This window comes from Strigops habroptila, chromosome 7 (genome assembly GCF_004027225.2).
Source record: "Strigops habroptila isolate Jane chromosome 7, bStrHab1.2.pri, whole genome shotgun sequence".
Taxonomy (NCBI): Eukaryota; Metazoa; Chordata; class Aves; order Psittaciformes; family Psittacidae; genus Strigops; species Strigops habroptila.
The window spans coordinates 58034273-58058405 of NC_044283.2; the positions used below are offsets into that span (position 1 = coordinate 58034273).

Genomic DNA, 24133 nt, shown 5'->3' on the forward strand with positions numbered 1-24133 from the left:
GTCACCTCTCCTTAAACATGACCATCAGAAAAGCATTTGGCTTCATTAAAAAAACCCAAACAAACTAGAAAGGGGCAGAGAAGGCAAATCAAGGATCTACTGGAGATGTATTATCATAATTATTGGCAGCCCTGTGATACCCAGAGCCTCTTCTCCTGGAGTCCCTGGCCTATTGCTAGGTCCATCTTCAAACTACTACTGTTTAAAGACCTCACCTGCAGCCAGCCAGAAGCCTCACATTTCCCTGACTCCCCATTTGGTGTCAACAGCCCCAATTGCTTTTTGACATGACCTACAATGGCTAGCATGCAACTTCTGTGCCAAGATGCACCCACAGAGGTGTGTGGGCACTCTTGGCCAGCCTGGAGCTACACGGTAGTAGATTACCTTCCAAAAGACCAGTGACTCTGCTTCCTCAAAAGATCCTCACCTCCATGGCCAAGGAGGCACAACAGGCTCCTCTAAGCTTCTCCAGCAAGGAAATGGGTCACGTTGCAAAGTGACATTGGAGGAATCAGGTTAGCACCATGATGCTAAACCAGTCTTTGCAGTCCATGCGCAGAAGCAAGAATCACATTTAAACATCATGTCAGCAAGTTGTGGATAAACCTCAGGTATGCACAAGCTCGTGTCTGCTGCTTCTGTACCCCACAAGGTTTCTAGGGAAGATGACTTAAAGTAATGCAAACATGCATGCTGTATTTTTAAAGATTATTCCTTTTGCAGATTAAAATCAGCTTTCACATCAGAGTAGGAAGAGGACAGTAAGGTCACTGTAACAAAATCTTTACCTGGAGAGGACCAGCTTTTACAGCTCTGGATCTACTCACTAAAGCATCCATTACTTTTCACATAAATTCCCTCAACCTAGAAGTCATCATAAGGGGGGAATTTAATAAAACACATAAAGACCATGGTTCAGCAAGGTGATGCTTACTGCCTTCGATGTGCAAATCAGGTTGAATGGAAATCTGCAGCTCAAAACTCTCACTGGTACTACCCTATACCAACTCGCCCCAAAGAGATTTCAGAGTCATTTTGGATAATTTGACTCTTTTTTCTTTGGTTACAGCTGATGCATACACTGTCAACTATGTTGGGGTGATAACTTCCAAACACGCACAAGATCATTGTGGTCGCAAATTACACTGTAAAGGCAAGAGAGGACTTCCCTAGCCTTCCTTGATACATGCCCATTTTAAGGCTTTTTCTCTCCAATGAAAAAGTGAGAAAGAGGGGGTAACATGTCTACTACTCACAGTGCTTAATCTAATAACACCATAGACTTCATAAAACCTCTCTCAGGTGGTCAATAACAATAAAGAAATGCCTGAAGGAGAAGTTTATCCAAAACATCACAAAACATGCTGTTAGAAGGAAAAAGTACATTTTGACAGCATAGTATTTCGATTCAAATTAAGACATTATTTAGTGCAGCCAATTTACATTTGCACATTAAGAAAACGACAACCTCTTTCTACCAGAATTTGCCAGTACATTTTGACATGAAAAATCTGGTGTAACAACACTCAATATGATTAATGATTATTTACGAAAGCTCTTTTTGTATCTAAAATTCACTTCCCTGCATCATCATCTTTTTTTACCCAGTGTAAATACAGGCTCCTTTAAAAAGATGGTGGGAAATAAAAGGCAAAAAAACCCCAAACCAATAATCATTTGGAATTAAATCTTCCAATACCTTATGGAAAAACTGCTGGAATGAGTTTTTGCATTTTCCAATGGACAGATGTTCTCATCAATGAGAAAATTAGAACTTGATGACAAACTCTGAGGTTTAAATGTCACTCCTTACCACTCTGGTTCAAATAAAAATGAAAGTGGCATTAAGAGAGCAGTGTGCAAGCTCTGCAAACTGGCAATTTCTCCTAATTAAAAACCAGAGTTTATAGACACTTTTAGTGACACTCATAAAGTATGCATCTGAAAGCAGAATACTTTATTGGGTTTAGTGCCCAGAAAGCTATTTTCTCATTGCTAGTGAATTATTTGCTTTCCCAGTTTATTCAGGAGTTTCCCACTCCCTGTAACAAGTTTCTAACACCTTAAAATTAAAAAAAACACCCAAACCCAACAAAAAACCCTCAGACCTACCAGTAACTCCCACAGAAGGCAACCTCCTGAGCACTGTCTGAGTAAAGTGCAAAGCACATTCAAAAAGGACATTTTTGACTTCTTACACATGTCGCAAAAAAGGCACAAAAAGGACTCGCTGACCGGGCAGTACAATTTATAATGTGGGTATTATTTTACCTCTTTAAGACTGGGAGAGAATGCTCACCCAAGAAAAGGACTCTGTGAAGTGACACACTGATTGTCTGGATGCCTTTTTGAAAGGTACACTTCAGTTAAAAGTCAAGTCATTAGGCTCTGTACAAGAGGAAGCAGATGAAATCCAATCAAATGCATTACAGAGGTCAGGCTAAATGAGCTAATGGTCCCTTCTGGTCTTAAAAAATCTATTAATCTAATTTAATTCTCTGTTCTACTCTTCATACCGGAGTCAATTTAAACTCATTTATATGAAAAGAACACATTAGAGCAGCCCTACACAACACACCAGGTTCTGACTATGCAGTTTTAGGTTACCCAAAAGCTTCATTTACTTCCCACAGAGCTCGGGAGGAGGCTTTGTTTATTCATAATGAGAGCTTATATTTACAAGCAAGGCACCAGACAGAGGCACCTTTCCTAACACAACATTGGATGAATCTGCACCTTAAACTATATCAATCAACTAGAAACTTGCCAGGGCACTTTCCACCTTGGCTTGATTTTCAGGTGCTGGTGTTCGTCACTCATCCCAATACTTGCCTGGTGAGAAGCACAACATTTTTATCAAGAGAATCATTTCCAGTCACTCCAAGGATATTTCTTGTGAATAACTTGTAACACACTCAATATTGCACCAAGAAAACACTTGGCAGTCACTGTCCAGAGAGAAAAGCAAGCACTTATGTGGAGAAGGCCAGGAATATTTATTCTTATTAGTCCCTCTAGTGTGTACATATGCTCCCATCAAGCAAATATATTTTACGACCTCTTCCTCAAAAAAATATAGTAATAATAAAAAAAAATTCCCTTCTTTTCTATGCAGCCTTCCCTCAGTATTTCCCTCCTCCTGGAGCCTCAGTGTTCACATAAACATTACCTGCCATTTGCTTAATTCAGTAGTATCAGAGTGCAAAACATCACATGAATTCAGGCTGACCGACCTTAGCAAGCCACAGCATCCTTCACGCGTGCTTTGGGCAGAGGGGATAATTTAACACAGAGAGGCAACTGAATTTGAGGCCAACACACAGGGCTTACAGGAGCTCTTCTTTACATGTTATGTTGCAAAGACCCTACAAATGGACTGCTGGCATGTCTATACTTGATGCCACCTTCACTTTTTATCTTTGCTTGCAGCACACAGACATCCCTTTTCCTTTCTCCATCCCAAACATCAACAGATGAAAAAGAATTGCAGAGCTACCTAATGCCCCATCTCTCCACTGGCTGTGTTAATTTATTCCAGCTATCTGAAGGAAGCGTGAATGGCAGCCCAATAAGGCAGCTCGGATTGACACAAAGGCAGCTGATTTTCCCATCTCCTGTCACGGCCAGCGTATAATTTCTATAGTGTTCAGCTCTGAAGTTTCATTGCTTTTTCCCCCCTCCTCCCTTTTGAGTCTCAAGCAGCTGGTACTTTGTGAGAACACAGAACCGAGGAGCTACGTAACATGAAACACCCAGTTTGCTTATTCAGTGCCAGTCTTTTTAAACTGAATCCCAGGTTTTGGTGCCTTAAGACCTGTTTGCTCTCAGCACATTTTAATTAAGCAAAAATCCTATCTACAGTGAAGAAATCCCATTACAGCCAACAATCACTACACTGTTTTAATGGACACATGTCATTCACCTAAGCCTTCATCATCTGCTTTGCTCTCTAATCATGAACAGACCCTTAAAATGTCTTTTCAACATAAAAATGTAGGGCAGATACTGCAACTCAAATTCATATGGATATTCACTGTTTATTCCAGCTTACAATTTATATCTCCTCTGCGGATGCTTTAGACATAAATCAGGAGGTCAAAAAGCCTCTCACAGGCAAAATGCAATTCCTTCTAGAGCAAATGTAAATTCACTGTAGATTCAATCCTGAAGCCCCCAGTCCAAACCCCTACCAACTTCAGAGGATTTGTCTGAATAATGGCTGAGCTGAAACTCACCAGGAACTTTTGGATTTTGTTCCAGAAACCTTTTCATTATATCAGCCTTTACTCATGCACTCCTGGCACACCCCAAAGAAACAGACACTGTTTTAGTCTTGCTTTTTTCCAGTACACAACTTTCTTGATTTAGCATAGTTACTAATGCCAAAATGCACTTTGAGAAGGTGTTCTTCTAAGTGCCTATTCTCTGTTTTTTCTGGGATCTACTTATCTGCCCTGTCAGGTTGTTGACAATATCGCCTACTAGCGTTTCCCAGCCTTTCATGGCTGGTCTCACTTCTTCCAGAATGTGGAGATCTTCAAACTAGCTACCGAAATTCTTTTTCTACCTTCAACCTAGATTTCCTACCTTTCAGCAACCCGCCAAATCTAACCCTACCATGAGAGTTCAGCTGGACTTGTGAGGATAAGGTTGACCTTTTCGTTCCTCATGTATACATTGGATACTTTTTTATCAGCACAGTCATAACTTAGGTGTCTGGAAAATTGACTTGCTGCCACATCTGAAGGATGGGGAGATGCTAAAGGCATTTTCACACCTTCCTGAAGTCAAGCCAAGGGTCTTCATAAAGGTTCAATAATTTTGCAACTTACTCCTGAAGAGCTTTTTACTCTGTTTTAACCTAAGTATGAAGACCAGCTGTATGAAGAGCATCCAATGCATCTTCTGCTTGCTTTGACACTAAAGCAGAATACGGCAGGGCATCCACATCTGCTTTCTTGGTTAAAGAAAGAAAGAAAACCTGGCATGGCAGCACTGGAAAGTGAGGGTGGCATCGAAAAAGTTAAGTAGCAACACTGAACTAGACTTCAGGAGACGAATCTTAATAAGTGCTGCTAAAAATACTACAGTAGTCATTTCCAGAACAAACACAATCAGTGGCAGACGAGCGAGGAGAGCAATACAGACCCATGAGCTGCCACAGTGGAGGTATTTTCAGTGGGAAGCAGGAATAAAGGCTGCTCATTTTAAAAACACATTAGCAAAACACCAAGCTCGAGCATGAAGAAAGCATCTGGAAGCCCACATCCCAGGCCAGCCTAGTGGCTTTGCAGCCAGGCTAGAGCAGAACTGCAGGGTGCAGATGTTTGCACTATGTACAACCAGCCTTGAGGAATCAGGTACACAAATATAATGTAAGCTGAGAGAGTAATGCCTTGTGAAAAAGCCTGGCAGGTTATATTCCTGCTTTTGGTTTGGAGGAGAGGAGCTGGCAGAGGCAACAGCTCAAAAACGGAACGTCCTGGATTCTCTTGAGGTCTATGCCCCCAAGCCTGTGCAGACACCCATCACTGCAAACAAGCCAGCAAAATCCACTCGTCAAGTGATAAACAGTGCACTCACTACTAAAAACCATGTGTAAAAATACAATGCTAAAAGCTGTCCACAGTACATGATGCGGTCACTTCCTCCTGCAAAAAGTGGCCTTGGACATTTGCTATGTGTCACCTCTCGTTCTCTGCCTCTGGCAAACAGCTCGGACCAGAGGGCTGGCACACTCATGGCTGGGTTTGGTGCAAAGTATGTACGTCAGACTGATAAGCTGTAGTGGATGTCAGTGTGACAACCCCGGTGGTCTTGAATTTAATGAAACAACAATTAATCACAACTTCAGGCTGATTCCTCAAGCTGAAGATCTCACTGCAGAAGAGGAAAAGACACTATCCTTCATACGTACTTAATGCTTTTATCCCTATGCAATCACTGTCTTCAGCAGTACATCTCATGCTTGCTGCCAGGAACAGCCGCCTCAGCTTTTCCGACATGTTCTTGGCAAGGTGCTTTCCCCCTCCTGGCGTTTGACAGGATTATGAAGTGCTGAAGTCTCTGGCCTCCTTTTGTTTTGAAGCTTGAAGTGAAGTTTAGCTTAATCATTTTATCTCTTGCTGCCCGCCCTTCCCCTACTGCAAGCATCCTGGCTATCCACCATCCCAGTTCCCAAGCACTCCTGCTTGTGAGCCTGTGAGAACAGGACCCCAGACCATGGCATGCAGGGTTTTAGAGCAAAGCCCTGTTTGGTTTGCGATGCTAACAACTAATTCTAAAGAGGATATAGCAGTATCTCAGTTTAGCTCCCAGATGTGTTAGATCTGCTGTACAGGGAAGTGGTGGCGTCACCGTCCCTGGAAGTGTTCAAAAAGCGTGTAGATGAGGCCCTTAGTGACATGGTTTAGTGGTGGACTTGGCAGTCCTGGAATAATGGAACTTCATGATTTTGAAGGTCTTTCCCAACCTAGCTGATTCTATGATCTTCTCAGGCTGGCTCAGACAAGTGCCTTGTAGTAGGAGGAATGACTTGAGGAAAAGAAAGGCTCCTCCACCTCCATTTCGTAAGGCTACCTCCTGTTCTATGGTCCTTCTGAAAGAAGTACATTTTCATTTAGGAAGATGGAGCAACCATGTATTTATTCATACTGGAGAGGCACTGAAGATACTCCTGCTGTGCTAACCAAACAGTATTACTATTCATTAAATGCTCCACAAAGGGAACGTTTTGAAGCTGAGGAATCTTACACTTTCAAAGGATTTTTTGTGAGAAGGCAGAAGAAAAGAGCTCAAACTCCAGCTTTCCTGACCAAAAAAGACAGAAATACCTGATTTCAGAAAAGTGTCCAGTGATATGTTACTTTTTTATAATTTTTTTTTAATCAAACACTGCTTTAGAAAGAGGGAAAATTTAAAACAGGATAAAAATAAAGAGACTCAAAAGATAAGGCCTCAAAATGGAGAACAAACACAATGCTGGATCCCAGCATACCCCCGGGGTAGCTGAAATATTCTCCTTTTCTTCTAAGCTTAAGGTACTGGCTGGCCAGCAAATTTGGTTGGGGTGCCAGCTTTGCTATAAAAGATGTGCCAGGGACCCAGTCATGATACGTGTTCAGCAGAGGCTGCTGAGAGCACGCGCTGATCTCTCTGAAAACCTTCAGCAATACTGTGCAACCAGCAGCTGTCACTGTAAGCAATGAAGAGGAACAGGAGCTAGAGAGCTAGGGATGCTCCTAGATAGGAGGAAAGCAACTAGAAAATAAAAGCACAAGAGAAGCCGCAATTAAACAGTCAGCACCCCCCTAAAAATGGCCCTTGTCAGACAGAAGCAGCAGCTCATCAAAAAAGCTCAGCTGGCCTTTTAAAATGCAGCCTGAATTTAACTTCAGATACTAAGCATGGCTTATCGCAATGGGATCTTGAAGCGATGGCAATTCATATCCTGTGCACAAGTGGGATTTAAGATTTGGCAGCCCTTTTGATGCATTCCCCAAGGATGTAGGGCGTTAAAGGCGAGCAGAGCAGGAAGCTGCTTTCAGCTACCCATTAGCACGTGACAACTTTGAAATGTTCAAGATCCTCTGCCCACTATCCACATTACTCAGCTGTCAAAGGAAATGCCTCAGATTTATGATGTGAAAATTACATTTTAACGAGGTGTCATATGTGTTTAAAGTTCTTATTCATCACCATACTGCCACATCTTTTACCCAAGACACAAATGCACTTAATTATCATATTATAAGGACAGAGGGTTCACCTTATCTGCATTGTAAAACTGCTTTAGAAAAAAAAAAAACCCAAACAGAAAACCAACAAAAACCCTAAACAAACCCCAGCATCCCAACCACCCTTACTGAATAAAACGGTTGGAATCACATGTCAAGAGAGCATCCCACAATATTTAATAAAATGTGGAGAATAAAGGTTTGACATATGCTCTTCATATCACATTTGGTTACTGGACTGGCAGTCCACAGCATTAATATGCAATCTATGGAAGACACTTAAGCGCAATGAGGCTGTTTTAGAAGCTCTATATCATATCACTGTCTTCCTTATCTATTTGGCATATTTATTTATTAACTTCATACATCTGTTAAACACCCGGAATTGTAACGCCTTGGTCTCCTGGACATAATTTAAAACATCTCCTCAAAAGTAGGAGCTCTGTATTTCCCATGTCACTGGGAACAACTGTCAGGACATACAAGTCCCAGACATACACGGAGGGATCCTTATCCTGGTTCAAGTCCTTCACTGCTAAGCTATGGGACAGGCTCCAGCCCCTACCCCTGGCCTAAATGTTCAGCCATCACATCCCAAGCTCCTACACAAGAGCTGCTGGCCCTGGCATGGGGAGCCTTAGGCATTTAAAGGACAAAACTTTCTTCTTCTGGTCTTTCTGCTGCCCAGGAACACCTAGCTGGTGCCCAGTCAGGAGCCATGACTGCCCAGGGAGGTACAGAAATGCAAAGCCAGATGTGTGTTTGTATGCAGCGTAGTGCTGGGAAGTGGGATGGAAGCACTTTACGTTTTTGGAGATGAGGATTTGTTGATGTTTTCTTGAATTTGTTTACGCAGACTTTATCACAAGTGGGTGATGATTAAACCAGGTAACTCTGGTGAATATTAAGACTGATTAGGTTGTGGAAAATTCTGTTGATAGACTTTAGTTTACCTCTCTGCATGTATCTAGTGGGGCACATAAGAAAACAATCTGAACACTTTTCTGGGTTCAAATTATTGAAGAATGTGATGTAAAACACTACTAGAGTTGCAGAGCTATTCTATCACTTCAAATTAGCGAACCGTTAGCAAATCTTTCTCCCCATTTTTAAAAAGGGAGAAAAGGAAGACCCAGGGAACTACAGGCCAGTCAGTCTCACCTCGGTGCCTGGCAAGATCATGGAGCAGATCCTCCTGGAAATTACGCTAAGGCACATGGACAATAAGGGGGTGATTGGTGACAGCCAACATGTCTTCACTAAGGGCAAATCGTGCCTGACAAACTTGGTGGCCTTCTATGGTGGGGCTATAGCTTTGGTTGATAAGGAAAGAGCAACTGACGTCATCTACCCAGACTTGTGCAAAGTGTTTGACACTATCCCGCACAGCATCCTTGTCTACAAGTTGGAGAGGCATGGATTTGAGGATGGATCACTCAGCAGATAAGGAATTGGCTGGATGGTTGCAGTTAGAGAGTTGTGGTCAACGGCTCGACAACCAAGTGGAGACCAGTGACGAGTGGTGTCCCTCAGGGGTCCATGCTGGGACGGGCACTGTTTTGTCAGCGACATGGACAGTGGGATTGAGTGCACCCTCATCAAGTTTCCTGAGGACACCAAGTTGTGTGTCATCATGCAGTCAACATGCTGGAGGGAAGGGATGCCATCCAGGCCAATGCCAACCTCGTGAAGTTCGACAAGGCCAAGTGCAAGGTCCTGCACCCGGGTTGGGTCAATCCCAGGCACAGCTACAGGCTGGGCAGAGACTAGACTGAGGGCAGCCCTGAGAAGGAATTGGGGCTGTTGGCTGACAATCGTATGCTGGACTGCATCAAAAGGAGCATGGCCAGCAGGTCAAGGGAGGTGATTCTCCCCCTCTACTCTACTCTTGCAAGACCCTACCTGGAGTACTACGTTACGCTCTGGCATCTTCAAGACACAAGAGGGTCATGGACCTGTTTAAGCAAGTCCAGAGGAGGGCCATGAAGATGTTCGGGGGCTGGAGCACCTCTCCTACGAAGACAGACTGAGAGAGTTGGCTTGTTCAGCTTGGAGAAGAGAAGGCTCCAGGGAGACCTTAGGGAAGCCTTTCAGTACCTAAAGTAGGCCTTCAAGGAATCTGGAATCAAGGACATATAGTGATAGGACAAGGGGGAATGGTTTTGAACTGAAATAGGGTAGCCTTAGATGAGACATCAGGAATAAATTCTTTGCTATGAGGGTGGTGAGACACTGGAACGGGTTGCCCAGAGAAATTGTGGCTGCCCTATCCCTGAAAGTTGGCCAGGTTAGACAAGGCTTGGAGCAACCTGGTCTAATGGAAGGTGTCCTTGCCTATGGCAGGGGGGTTGGAACTAGATGATCTTTAAGGTCCATTCAACCCTAACTGTTCTTTGATTCTATGAAACTCAAAAGCATCTACAAAGAAATAGCACAAAAGCTCAGGAGTATTTATGGAGAAGCATCCTCAAAAAAACCCTAATTTTAAGGCCAAACAGTGTAAACAAAGAAAATATGCTTTGAAGGCTTTTGGTAACTTCAGGTTCACTTCCTGAAGGCAGATATTAATGACAGGTTTCTTGGAATTTGCAGGCATTGAGGACTGCTTGCTTTCAAAACTTCTTTTGGGATAAATGAAAACAACCCCAGACAAAAGCGGGGGGAAAAAAAAAAAAAGAAGACTGTGTCAAATCCTTAAAATGCAGCTTTTCCCATTTCTGAGAAAAATGAACACTTGGTTTTAATTCAGTCAAGAGCCCTAAATTGCTTTTAGATCAGTTACTCCAGCAACTTCCCTGGTACCTTCAGCTGCTACAGAAGCTGAGCACAGAAACTCCAGGGTTTGACACTCATTTACTCCGAGACTAAAAGCTGATTTTTTTAAACAGTGGGTGAGAGAAGTTCTGAGACAGTGCAGATCTCAAATATGTTCCAAACCTACACACACAAGCAGACCTTTAATTAAAACTGACAGAAAATGTTTAATCACTGTGAAGAGCAAGAGGATGGGATCCCTGCCCTTCCTATAAGCTAAGTGATTCCTGCCTCCTTCCATTTTCCCTGGATAGTTTGGAAAAAGACTGAAAATGCTCAAATCTAAGCGAACTGGAGCCCCCAGCATCTGTTTTTTGGTTTTTTTTTTTTTTTTTTGGTGGTGTTTTTTTTTTTTTTAATTTTAGATAACCTTGAAATGTATGATACCAGCAGATTTCAAAAACATTTCAAATATGTTACTGCCTATTTAGGTAGCTAAATATATGACTCTTTTTGTTAAGATCAATGTTTGTTTTTTAAAGCTTTTCTCCTAAAATTTCACACTTAATTGTCTTTTAACAACCAATTTGTTCAACCCATCAATTTTATATTCTTTCTTTTATTTTCTAATTAAGCAGATATTGTTTACATATTTTGCTACTCAAACTGTAACCCTATAGAAAATGGCTGCACTGAACATGGCGTTGCTCTAAACAGAGAAACACTGGTAATTTTGGAAGAGGAGAGGGGAAACACATATCCACAATCCACTCTGTAAAAAAATAACTAAATAAATAACCAAATAAAATATCCTGGTCCTTCACTGCTTTCCTAGCGTTGTACTGGCTCCTGTTCTGCTCTTTGGTGGAAGAGCTGGGCTTATGCCAGCAATGTATTTATTATATAGAAGTCACCGCAGCATGAAATTTGGTGCTAATCAGAAAATGCATTGCACTGAACTTGGAAGAGAAAGAGCCACACAGACCTGGTCTCCTGGCTCCTTTCTGAAAACAAAAAATAAAAAAAAAACCCAACCAAAACCTAACCCAAAACCCCAAACCAAACATCCAACTAGTGTCAAGCAAGTGTTACTCACTTATTCAATTCAAAATCAGTGTTCCTGTTTGACTGACTCATAACGTTCCCACTAATCAGGCTGCGCAGGTAATGGAGCAGTAAACTCCCTTTGCAAAGGTATTTTTCTTCACTTTGAAATGGCTTGGCCCATTTGAGCTGTCTCATCGAAAATTTCACTTGCTATCAAGAGCAGTCCTCTCAAAAGTCCTCTAAACCCATAAAATAGTGAGGTAATGGGATCCTTATGCATTTCTGCCAAAAAGGAAATCCTGGCAGTTTTCAGAGAAGAGAAACACATGTAAAATTCAGCTTTGTCCCCACATTACAAAGCTATCAAAAGTTGCATGAAAGAAACATCAGAGAGGGCTCACCAGACTCCCTGACACCAGATTAACCCCCTCATGTCCACCACTCAAAGCCAAAAACATCTTCAACTTTCCATCTGAAGCACTGGGGCATTTTAAATTCTCATCCAAACATGAATGAAATTAAAGGGGCTTCAAAACAGTGACAAATCAAATCCTTGCACCTCACAGGCTTTCAGCCCTCTTCAAGGTTTTCACCTGGTCTCTCATCTCACCAGCTTAGACTGGAAAAAGGGGGAAAAACATTTCCCTTTTTGCAGGAAAGTACAAAAATTGGGGTTTTCACTGACTATGGTTTTTTTTTTTTTTTTTTTTTACATTAAAGATGGTGTTACTGACAAGAGTCACCCCATGAAAAAGCAGCAGTAGAGAGTGTGCTGTAATACCTAGAAATATTTCACTGAAAAGGAGAGAAACTCTGTGAAATAGAAGGGATGCAATTGATTTTCACTCCTCGGGGATAACCAATAGCTCACAAATTGCTCTGCTTCACTCCAGTACTCAGAAAGTACATGCTCATCATTAAGTTGGGAGAATGAGAAGTATTACTTCATTTTTTGCTCATCTGAGATCTTGCAGAGGTCAACATCATTGAAAATGTCCCTGCTCTTCTCTTAACAGTCACTTGGTTTTGTTCATCTGCCTCTTCAAGATTTCCTTCACTTCTTCCCTACATTTTTGTATAAAAATGAGAAATTCACTGCCATTTTATTACTTTTATTCCACCCCTCCTCTGGATTTCATAGCCACAGTTTCTTTCAGCATCTCTTGATCCATTTTTTATACAGATAACAGGCTGCACACAGGAAAAAAAAAAAAAAAGCTCAGCAACAGAAACCTCTCGACTTCTCTTTTGCAACCTGAAGCCCTGAATCCACTCATCCACTTCTGAGTTTCTTGATTAAGAAAAAGAATGTTTTGGGAAGTGCCATTATGAATCAAATAGTTTCCTGTCCAAATGACATGAATTCTGCCTTTCCTCTTACTTTTTCAGCCTTTCTGAAGTGCACAGTCCAGCATAGAAACTACCTGATAACTATATGAGCAAATGCTGTTTGGAAATTCTTGTACCGTCATATGAGTTTGACCACAATCTATAGCTTAAGTCATGTTACTAATACAGTGGCAACCTGAACATACTACTTGCAAATTGATGAAGTTGGTGAAGATAAAGGAATATAATCCAACTAAGTAATTACCAGCATAATTTCTAACAGAAAAAAAGGTGGAAAAGCTGGGAATCCTCTAGGGGACTTTCTCTTAGAGAAAGTATAGTGAGTCATAGTAAGCCATCAAATGCTTTGAAAAAGAAACTTTAAAGAACTCAACAATAGAGAAGTTTTCATTGTCAATTCCTCTCCCAACTCTAGACACACACTACTGGGTGCATGCTCACATATGCAATTAGCGTCAGCTTCCCTGAATGCCTGAACTCCCCCAGCTTAATGGAATGCAGTCATTTAAGCTGGCTGGCAGTTTTCCCCCCCTCTGTTTGCAGAGACAACATCTTCCATGTTTTGTTTTGCCAGAATTCCTGCAGAAGGGAAAATGATCTGAGGTACAGAGGACAATTCAGTTAAGGAGAAAAGACTACTATCCCTGTGAGGCAAACAAGAGTGTGGACGTTTGGAGACTGTTTCAGCTCAATTACAGGTAGCGCATAGTGCACTCCTTTCTCCATTTCATTTCAAACTAAGTTAAAAAAAAAATATTCTGCACATATTAATGTCTTAATATCCATAATAGGCCTTGTGGTGGGACTTAATTTACAGAAACATAGACATATCAGAAGACAGAAGTGTACTTCAATTTTACACCCTATTTGCAAGAAAGATAGAAAGCACGAATCAGACTTTGGCTCAGTATTAAAGGCCTTACCTGCTCTGCTGTCCAGAGGGCCAAAATCCAAGGAATATTTTACAACGTGATAGTTGTTCCATACATAAAGGAGGTTGTCCCGGGGATTATAATCCACAGCAGCAATATACTGGTAGGAGTTTGGAAAAGGTACATCCACCATGCTATCCTTGCTTTGGTCAGTGTTATATATGTAGTCTATTTTATTCCCTGTGGCTTCATTGTCGTCATCTTCATATACAGACTTCACCACATACAAAATCCCACAGATCATGAAGGCGTTAGAAGCTGACCTCTTGTCATAGGCAGTATCCCACGTCCCTTCAATCCTTAACGTGTAAGGGTTTAACTGGCTAATGACTATTTTGCCATTATTTTGTTCTGTTGCATAGATTACCCACAGCCCGTTCTCATCCACAGCCAAGTCTATATCAGACTTGCCTCCCCAGCGGTAGGGAGAGGTGTCATGATAATTTGCATTAGCTATGATAGCCTCCCCGCTTTTTATCCTTGTCCGCAAGTCAAACTTGACTATGTTCCTGGTTCGTTCCTTGTTGAAGAACAAAGCCCCATCATACACCACGAACCCTGTGCCATCCACCCGGTGAGGGAGTTTGTAGGTAGTGGTTGGCCTCCCAGCAATGAAGTCATCCTTGGAGGAGTACTCCGTCAGTGTGTCTGTCCGGTATGGCGTCCAGGGCATGTAGTAGATCTTGTCAGACGCCTGCAGAGGGTCCTTGCACCAGGCACCAGATTGGTGGTCAGATTCAAATAAGTGTTCGCTCTGGTACACTCCTTTCAGCAGTCCAGGGCAAAGAAAGACTGTTGGAGGGGAAAAGAATTTAAAACAAAAGAAACCAAAGTTAAGGACAGTCCGAGGGTGATTGGCTCAAACATCTCAACAGCTTCTAGTTCTGGAGCAGAGGATACTCGAGATCAGAGGAAACTCAAAAGCAATGCCTTGTAGCTGGAGACTAGCCGTCCCACTGGCCATGTCTCCAGAACAAGATTTGCTCCACCAAACTGATTTTTTTTCTCCCTGATTTTTCAACCAGCTGTGGCTCATTTTCTTATTGCTTTTCAAATCTGCTTTCACAGGTGTACTTACTTGGACCACTTGCCTTTGTAAACTCTGAAATGAATATGTACCCCCAAAGAATTTCTGGCTTTGTATTTCCATTATATTCTGCAGTGAATTTGTACCTACTAGGTGAAGGGATAAACTCCCAAGGAATTGATCCACATATTTATTTGAACAATCCACAGAACAGTGGCCTAGAAATGGAAATAAGAGAAAGAAATTCCCATCCTTACATCCCAAGCGATATGAAATATTTAAAGGGTACCAATAGCAAAGCAGAGGCGAATCCCTTAGCAACTCAGAAGAGCATTTAAAGCAAAGGGAGTGGGAAGGGTGGGGAGGAGGGAAACATCCGTCTACAGATCTGTAGTATAACTAGAAATGAGGCTTTCAAAGCTGCTACAGGACACACAAAACATGCAGTCCACGCAATTAAAAATGAATGACGTATGGATGCTGAAAAGAAAAGACAAGGAAGGAAGGAAGGAAGAAAGGAAAGAAGGAAGGAAAAGAATAAAGTTCACCGGAGAGGAACCCAAGGTCTAGATTTTAATCAGTTAAAAAATGTCCTGTTAAATATAGTAGTAATTCAAACTTAAGAACATATACCTTCTATTGTTACATGAGAGGAGCACAGAGGAGCAGTTTGACTAACCGGAGTGCTTTGCTGCTCAGACTTCGGGGGGGCTGAGAGGAGCCAGGGCATGCCCAGCGCCTGGGAGGAGGCTCAGACGGTGCCCAGCTAACCTCGGCATCATGGGAATGCCAACGCCAAGAGGTCAGCCGGCTGGACGGGGAGACAAAAGGAAGGATGCTGTGGAGCAAAACTGGCTCACTCAGCTCTTGTCATCCCCAGTAGCACCTTCCTGACCTGAGGTGCTTCACACGCTTCAGGAGGAGAATAGTGATTGGTTATTTGTAACGCTAATCTCCATGAGCATGAGTAGTACAATAACCATGATGATGGGATGGGCAGCAGGGAGGCATGAAGAGGCATCCCACCACAGGCTTCTGGTAGCACAGGGCTGGCAGATGGGATCCTGTGTTCGTGCTCCCTGGTTGGAGCGTAACCAATTATTTTCAGAAATGCAGAAATTGGTAATATCCTCTGGAGAGCGAGACAGGAGGAAAATAAGATTTAGTAACTGGTGTGAAAGTATATTGCTCTATTGGAGTCTAAGTAACCACCCAGAGTTGCTGATAAAGCGGAGCTGTTTCCAAGAGGCTTTTATGGCATAATTAGATATACTTATGCACATACATATGTATGCACACTTGCCAAATTCTTTGGGGCAGGAAAAGAGTGAGTTATCTAAACCTTTGAATAGAAATTTAATGAAAAAAAGTGGCACTGGTAAAAAAAAAAAATCAGCAAAAATGAGTTATCTGGTGAAGTTGAGCAGCAGAGATACTAAATAAACTTTAACAAAAAAGTAGTGAGAATTAATGACAAAGTATTTCAACTAAAACGTTAAACTGTTAAATAACTTAGCCTATACATAAGTAATATATAGAATTTGAAAGGTATTTAATTACCTTTTTGTTCCACTTCTATTGTAGAGAGAGAGGTAAAGAGAGAAAGGAGAAAAGAGAATAGATTAATGGTACTGCATTGGCCAGGTACTTTTCTTCACCTCTTTCATATGAAAAGGAAGCTTTATTAATTTACTTTAGTATGTGAACATTTTACATATATATATACATAAAGCCTTTCCTCTGATATACACTAGATAATATGCAGACAAGCTAAACAAAATACAGACAAATTTGAACTTTACAAAAATCTTTAAGAAGAAAAGAAAAACAACACTTGGGACATATCAAGCCCCAAAGTGAACTTTTTGAGATACCTCGTCAGCAGCAGCCTTGGACTGGTTTCATAAAGTAAAATGAAATACCCATACACTGAAATATGACTGATACAGATTTATGTATAGAATAAAAACTCCAGAGAGAAACTTTACAGAATATACATCTTCATATATTTCACCGAAATCCTGTAAAATAGAGATCCTTACTTGAAGTAGGAGACTATTCCCTTAGGACACGAATATATTCCCTTATGACACAAATGGAGAATTTAGGGGAGTCAAATGAAGCACATTGGTGGATGTCTGTAGAGTCCTACCTATGTCTCGGAGAAACAAGCTTTGGTAGGACTTGGAAAAAAACATTTTAAATATTGTCATATGATTTATAAGATCCTGAAGACTTACCATGTTAACAAGTTAAAAATATCTAAGCACTATTTAAAAAGCCCAAGCCCATAACTTTCTGAATATTTTTATGTGAATTATTTACCATGCATAATAATGCTGCTGAAGAGGCTGCGTCCCTTTGGACAAAGCCCTTTGCAGTCAGAATAAATAAATCTAGCGCACTTACTAGTTGCTAAATGCTCAGTATCGGTTTCTGCAGCTAACAACCTCCTGCAAGAGGCCTTGGGGCCCTCATCCAAAAGCCCCCTGCAGTCGTGGCACAGACCCCTACTTCTTACAGCATCATGAGGCCCCAAACAGCTTCTTCACCTCCAGCCTTGGGGTTTGCTAGTTCTGCGGGGCCTCTTCTCCAAGAGTGTAGGAGAAGGCAGACCTCATAAAATATCACCGAGGGAGAAGCGAGAACTTGCCAGCAAAACAGTATGGTTTTGACAGCTGAGAGATCTCTGTTCAGAGAGCGAGACAGGAATGCAAAGGTATGCACGTGCATTTTGTTTTTACTTGCCCAGAGTTCATCCTGGCCCCTTCCAGACTGAGACACTTGCCAAATGACTGTCCTCCAGCGCTGGGACTGCAAATCCCTTTGCATTCAAAAGTCTCATTCATTTGGATGGGAAACTCCAGGCTCAATGGAAGAATGATTTCAGGCTAAGACTGCAAATGCATTGACTAGACATGTAGATCTGCACTTTGCTGTGTGGGGAGGCATACATCCGGAGCCAACTGCAGCTCTCAAAATGAATGTTTCCAAACTTGAACAGCCGTTTTATCTGGGCCTTGAGTCTACCTCATAACAGGTTAAGGTTAAAGGCAAATGTTTTCACCATGTGGCTGTCAGGGCTCTAGGGAGCAGAAATGACACACTTCAGTGCAAGCACCTGGTTTTGCAAGGGAAAGAACCAGCAAGATTAAAAGGCACCAGACCCAGCAACTGGCGAAACCCACACAGCAATTGTTCTCCCCATGCCAGGCTGTGGCTGGCCACGGTTAAGTAAGGTATGCAGAAAAACATTAAATGTCCTTGGCAAAACCAAGAAAGCAACGTGACAGATCCCCAAATGTATGGCTTCACACTGATTCCTCTGGCTGATGGTATTACTGTACCTCTGGCAGCCTAGAAGGTAGTAATTTATGTTTCCAAACGAGCAAAAGCTTTTGTAATACACTCGAACAACAGTGTGATATTGTAAAGCAGGAAGAGAGAAGCTTTTGCAGGAGATAATATATTTGCGACCAGCTGAGCTGAGTGACCTGGAGCATTGATTACCCTTCTCCTGAATAGCTCATATGTGTTATTAGCAGTCAGTGCCATATCCAGCTCTCTTATAATTCCAGACATCGTATGTGTTTTGGTGACCTCCTGCACAGTGCTTTCTATTGTATGTATCCCAAATACGTATTTTGCTCCTGCTGATTTAAGACTTAATGCTTTTGAATTTCAATAATTACTCAGCTTTTATCGGGATGTCATATTATTCAAACAGGTTGCATGGGAAGCATGGAGGATTTAGCTCATTGAGCAATATTAAAAGGAAGGGTCTAATTAGGCTCTGACTATCCCTTCAGTTATGCAACATCACTGCAAAACCGTCTTCATAAAGTATTGGAATTTTTTTTTTTTTTTAATTATGCCCAATTACAGACATTACTGCCTGTGCCAGTCTGTAGAATTTAAATACCGCTTATAACACAGGAGGCACCTTACCTTCCTGCAGGGATCTACAGAAAAACCAGACATACACATTTATTTTTCTTACAGTGACATCTTCCACTCCTGCTATTGCTGCATTGGAGCAGAACAAGGGTATTTTACCTGAATTTCCTATGCCAGCTGCAGGTCAGTGCCATTGGCTTCAACAGTGCCAAAGGCCCAATGGAAATCAAGAAACACTTACCAGGTTTGAGGGGAGTTACAAACAAGACTTTCCACATAACCCGGTTTTCTGCTGTTTCTTTGGACAGAAGAAAAAACAACACTGATGTGCGATCATCAGCCATTACAGCCTACTCCCGAGCAATCAGGCATATTCCTGTCAGCCATTCAAAGAAATCACACAAACAAATGGATTACATACTCTTAGTACTGATGGACTGAGGCTCTGAAAATACACTTTTAATTTCTGGCACAATTAACACTTGAACAACATTAACTGCTCATTTTCTTACCACCACATTGAGTTGCACTCAACTGTTTCAGGCATAAGCATGCAGTGACAGAGTCCTGTAGAGAGCTCTCTCCCTGGCACTGCTTCAAAACCCACAACAGCAGCGCAAAACTCCTTGGAAAAAAATGACCTGGGTATGGGGGATGTTAAAATTGTGAAGGTAAGTAAAAAGTTGTGCCCTGTACTTTGCCAGCTGTTTGTTTTGTTTTGGTTGTTGCTTTTGTTTGGTTTTTTTTTTTTCAGGACAAATGTTTAATAGCAGAATAAATGACATCCACTCTCTGTTCCTGTCCTTCACAGGTCAAACTGATTTAATATTCAAAGACTCAGTGTTAAACACGTAGTTAATGACAATATGTAAGGGCTAAGAAAACAAGATTTTAAGGCTGACCTTAGCAGAACAAGATGCAGTCTCTCAGCCATGCTGAGGTTGCTTCATGCCAGATGTGGCTTACCACTGCATCTCGCCTCCACCAACCAGCTTGATCAGGATGCATGGGGAGGTGAAGCTGAAAAGCAGTCCTGGCACTAGGGAACCAACTAGGGAGAAACATTCCCAAAAGACACAGCACTGGCCTTGTGCCCTGCCTGGATAAATGATCCGTGGTGCAAGATGGTGACCATTGCATAGCAGACTCACTACTTGGCTCTGAGCCCTGTTGTGCTGGACTCAAAGCATTGAGGTCCCTCTAATAGTTAAATGAAGTTTGGAAGTTGCCTTGCACCGGGGCTCCTCATGTAAGGATGGTCTGGGATCTAGAGCCTTTCTTTTTCTCGCTAATCCCCAGACCCCAAGCTCCTTGGCCAGCGTTGTGCCAACAGCAAAGCACTCACAACTCTCTCAGCCTTTGACTTGAGGGCTTGCCTATAATATCCACAATTTATGTGTTTCTCCCCAACACACACACTCCAGAACACCACCTGTGGGTTTTAGGTTGAACAGCAACATGTTTTGGAGCCCACAAACCTAGCAAGGCACCCCAAAGCACACCCATGTAGAGCATGCTTGGAAATGAAGGCACTCTTTCGAAGACGGGGCTGAGTACTGGAGTCTCAGTGTTCCCCTACTAAAAGAAGGTTAAAGTAAACAAAAGATGCGTTCAAAATTCAGGGCACCAAAGCACATGTTGATAACAGCCTTCCTTTGAGCTATTAAAATAGAAGGCAGTAGTCTAGGCAACTAAGCAATATACTGCAAAGGGCGGCATCAGATTCACAGCATATCCAGCATGGTGGATCACTGATGACGGGACTCTATGGTCAGTGCTAGAAAAACTCTGTCCTCTAGGGTGTAGGAAAATCTGCTGTTGGGTAGGATGTATTCCCAGCCAGGCTAATAGTAATAGGGCACGAGGTTCTGAGCAGTTTCTCTTTTCAACACTTAAAATTTAAGAAAGTTGTTGAGGTCCCTGAGAAAATGCAGATGTTGACAGATCAGAGGCAACATTAGAATGGAGCACAGGAACGCTCCTGTTGGAGAGTCATCAGCTTCTCGCTTGTCCTTCTGGTTCCCCATCCCAGCACCCAGCCATTGAGGCTGAACAGGACCACACCTGTAGATGTTCCAAACCCATGGTGCTCTATTGTCATGAAGCTCTACTGTCAGGAAGCACAGGTGGTATACAGACACATCCCAATGGGGAAACACAGTTTGAGGAAAGCTGAACTCTGCAGCAGCTTGATCTAAGATAAATTTATCTAAACCCAAGGAATGAAAATCACAGAATGGTTTGGGTTCTAGTTCTAACTTCCCTGCCATAGACAGGAACACCTTCCGCTAGACCAGGTTGTTCAAAGCCCTGTAAAAATATGAAAAAATATGAGAATACTCTTATTAATTTGAACTTAAACCACACTCCAACTCCTACATACGGTTTGCTAGAAGTACAGTTAGCTGGCTTGGCATTTATATGACACATGCTGTTTTGGCAGCCTAAAGTTCAAAATGCTGCAGAAGTACACATGTCTGCTTCATTTTCTTCTTTTGACAGATAATTAAAATGACAAAAGAGACCACATAGCCAAGCTCAGCACTCACTCTGTGCAGCACAGTTGGAAACCAAAGAATATACCACCGTTTCTCTCATCCCCATGCTCCTTCTAGAAAAGCCTGAAGTCCTGCTGTAGTGCAGGTGGGTGGTCACTGGACCTTGAATGCCCTAATAACAGGAACGCAGTCACATCCACTGAAGCAAGCTGTAGCCAGCAGAAGGCGAGATGACATTTTGCCTCTAGACAAAGGAAAAGCAACAGCAACACAGTGGTCTTTGGTCTCAGTCCCTTCATTGCAGCTATTCTCGCTTACAGAAGATATGGTGACCAGCCCCCATCCCCATTCTCCACATCAAGATGCTCCCAAGCCAGAATTCATCACTAGCCCCAGTGAAACATTAATTTTACGAGCTTTTAATGTGAAAAAAATTAACGTGCGATAGGAGAAGCCCTCTTGGGTCTTGGCTCAGGAGTAAACACAGAGAATGAAAGAATTAGGTTTTCTAAGACTACTTTGGAAATACATACTGTTGCTATCTTCCCATTTGTGCCAGCTAATCCCACTTTACTATGATTTTTAAGTATTTGTTCCCTCCTCAACATGACAAGTTTTCTAGAAATCATATCCCTTCCTTTCCAGAGCAAGAACAATGACAGCTTCCTTTGGCAAGGTACAATAAATAAATATGTAACAGACTGCACTTTGCGCTTTACCTGGGTGACCTTCACCTGTGGCAATGTCAAGTGTGCACATGCACTTAAATGGGGAACAGAGCCCTGGCTTTGCAGTCCAAGAGCAACCTGACACTTGAATGTAAAGCACTCAGAGCTTCAGTCTCCAGCCAAAGGAATGAAGAAATTATTCTTATCAATTATATTGCCATGAATTAGCTTTCTCACTGCTGCCAAATTTGTTATGAAAAAACTACACACAACGTTGAGCCTCTCTATTGCAGTTCTCCACCAGACCAAAACTATTCTGAAAACTAAGTTTTAAAGTTTGTCTAGGTTTAAACAATTATAATGGTGGGACTCAGTCTGTAACATTATTTATATTTCCAAGAAAATTTAAGGTTTCAGTAAACAGTGTACTTCTGTCTTCTTGACTGTACATACCTCTGTGTGCACATTATACTCCCTCACATAAGGCTGGGAAAAAGAAAAAAACCAAAAAATCTTGATTTATTGCACAGGAGAAATGCTTGCCTTTTACAGGATATGAAGTGCTAATCCTTTATTTAATAAAAGGGAGGAATAATCTCACTTGCTCCATTTCCAAATTACATTTTTCATATAATACCCAGGCACCAGCAAATTAAGGTGCTCTACAAGTAACCTGCGTTACAATTGCTTCATGTAACACATTCCCAAAATTATCACCTCTTAATTAATTTCACTGTGAAGTACAGAGATTGGAAATGTCAATAATCCATAAATGCTTTCACGAACCACAGCCTAAATTAGATCCTTAAGTATGGTATCTATAGATTTGCAGAAATCAAAGCTGTCGTTTTTCATAAGTGGATTTTTTTTTTCTTTACATTTCTATTCATCTGATAAATTCGTGAAACCTTTCAAACCATTAATTTGGGCTTCCTTAAAATGTCAGTGCTTTCAATCTGCTTTTTAATACATAATAACTAAATTTAATAGATGTTCGCTAAAATAATACTAAAGATTATTAATGTTAAAACACCTGTCAGTGTAACTTACAGTCATCAGGACCCAGGAAACCACTAATATACATTAACTCGTGTCCACTAGAGGTTTCTGTGAGATGAAAAAAGTTAGTTTCCTACAAAATTGCCTTGTGTATTACAGATCAAACTTCAGGCTATTTGGGAGGAAGCCATCTTTTTTGCTAGACATCCCTACAATAGATGATAGGCATCAGAAGCCTCAGCCATCACATGGACTCTCCCCCAAACCCAAGAAATAACAAATGCTTTTCCATGGCACTGTCCCCTCAGGGTCACTTTTCTAGGAACTTAAATATTATGATCTCATTTTCTAGTTTTAGGTACCAAAGCACAGAAAAAAAAAAAATGCCTTTAAATATTTTCTTCAGAGGGAAAAAAAAAAAAAAAAAATTAAAAAAATCAGTCCTTCAGAAAGCCAGTGAAACTTTGGGATTCTGAGTTTTGGGGTTAAACAGTAAAATCCCTGTCATGTGCCCAGCCCTGCAGGAACTGCTGCTGTTCTGCAGAGCAGAGATCAGTGAAATAGTTTTCAATGATTTTGCAAACATTCAGATTTCCTGAAATTCCATGAAAAATTTCTATTCTTTCTTTGCATCTTTCCTCTTGTTATTATTCCAGGTAGCAGTCACGGTGACTGGCTCCTCTGAAGAAGCAGACACTTCATCAACTTCAGCAGATACTGAATGTGATTGTGCTGCACTTCTGAATGTATTATTCCAAGAGGTAAATATGTTTTTCTCAAGTAAAGATAGTTCACTTAAGATATAATGAGTCCTGAAATATATTGAGGGAAGGGAGGGAGGAAGTAGAAGTAAGCATTGTTATATTCTAAGTTTATCTTCGGAAGAAATATCTGACATTTTAATGTGTATAAATCTCTTCTATACTTGAGATTTTAATTTCAGAGAAGGGGTATTGGCTGACAGCTCATCATAACCCAGCAGTGTGTGCTCATAGCCCAGAAAGTCAACCATATGCTGGGCTGCATCAAAAGCAGCGCGGCCAGCAGGTTGAACAAGGTGATTCTCCCCATCTATTCCACTCTTAGGAGACCCCACCTGCAGTGCTGTATTCAGCTCTGGGGCCCCCAACACGAGAGGGACACAGACCTGCTTGAGTGAGTCCAGAGGAGGGCCACAAAGATGACCAGAGGGCTGGAGCATCTCTTCTATGAAGACAGGCTG

General features: G+C 41.7%; 1 protein-coding gene across 22 annotated transcripts in view; it reads right to left on the reverse strand.

Annotated features, from left to right (window-relative positions):
* The window catches only part of ADGRL3 (adhesion G protein-coupled receptor L3), a 515916-nt gene that overhangs the window by 166285 nt on the left and 325498 nt on the right, over positions 1 to 24133 (reverse strand). For 19 of the 22 annotated variants that reach the window (XM_030492003.1, XM_030492008.1, XM_030492007.1 and 16 more), the window contains 2 exons: positions 16410 to 16424; positions 13814 to 14614 (listed from right to left, as the gene is read on the reverse strand). In XM_030492003.1, the coding sequence (XP_030347863.1) occupies positions 13814 to 14614; positions 16410 to 16424 (816 nt within the window). The remainder of the gene's footprint in view (positions 1 to 13813; positions 14615 to 16409; positions 16425 to 24133) is intronic. The other 3 variants (XM_030492000.1, XM_030491998.1, XM_030491987.1) reach the window with 1 other exon arrangement.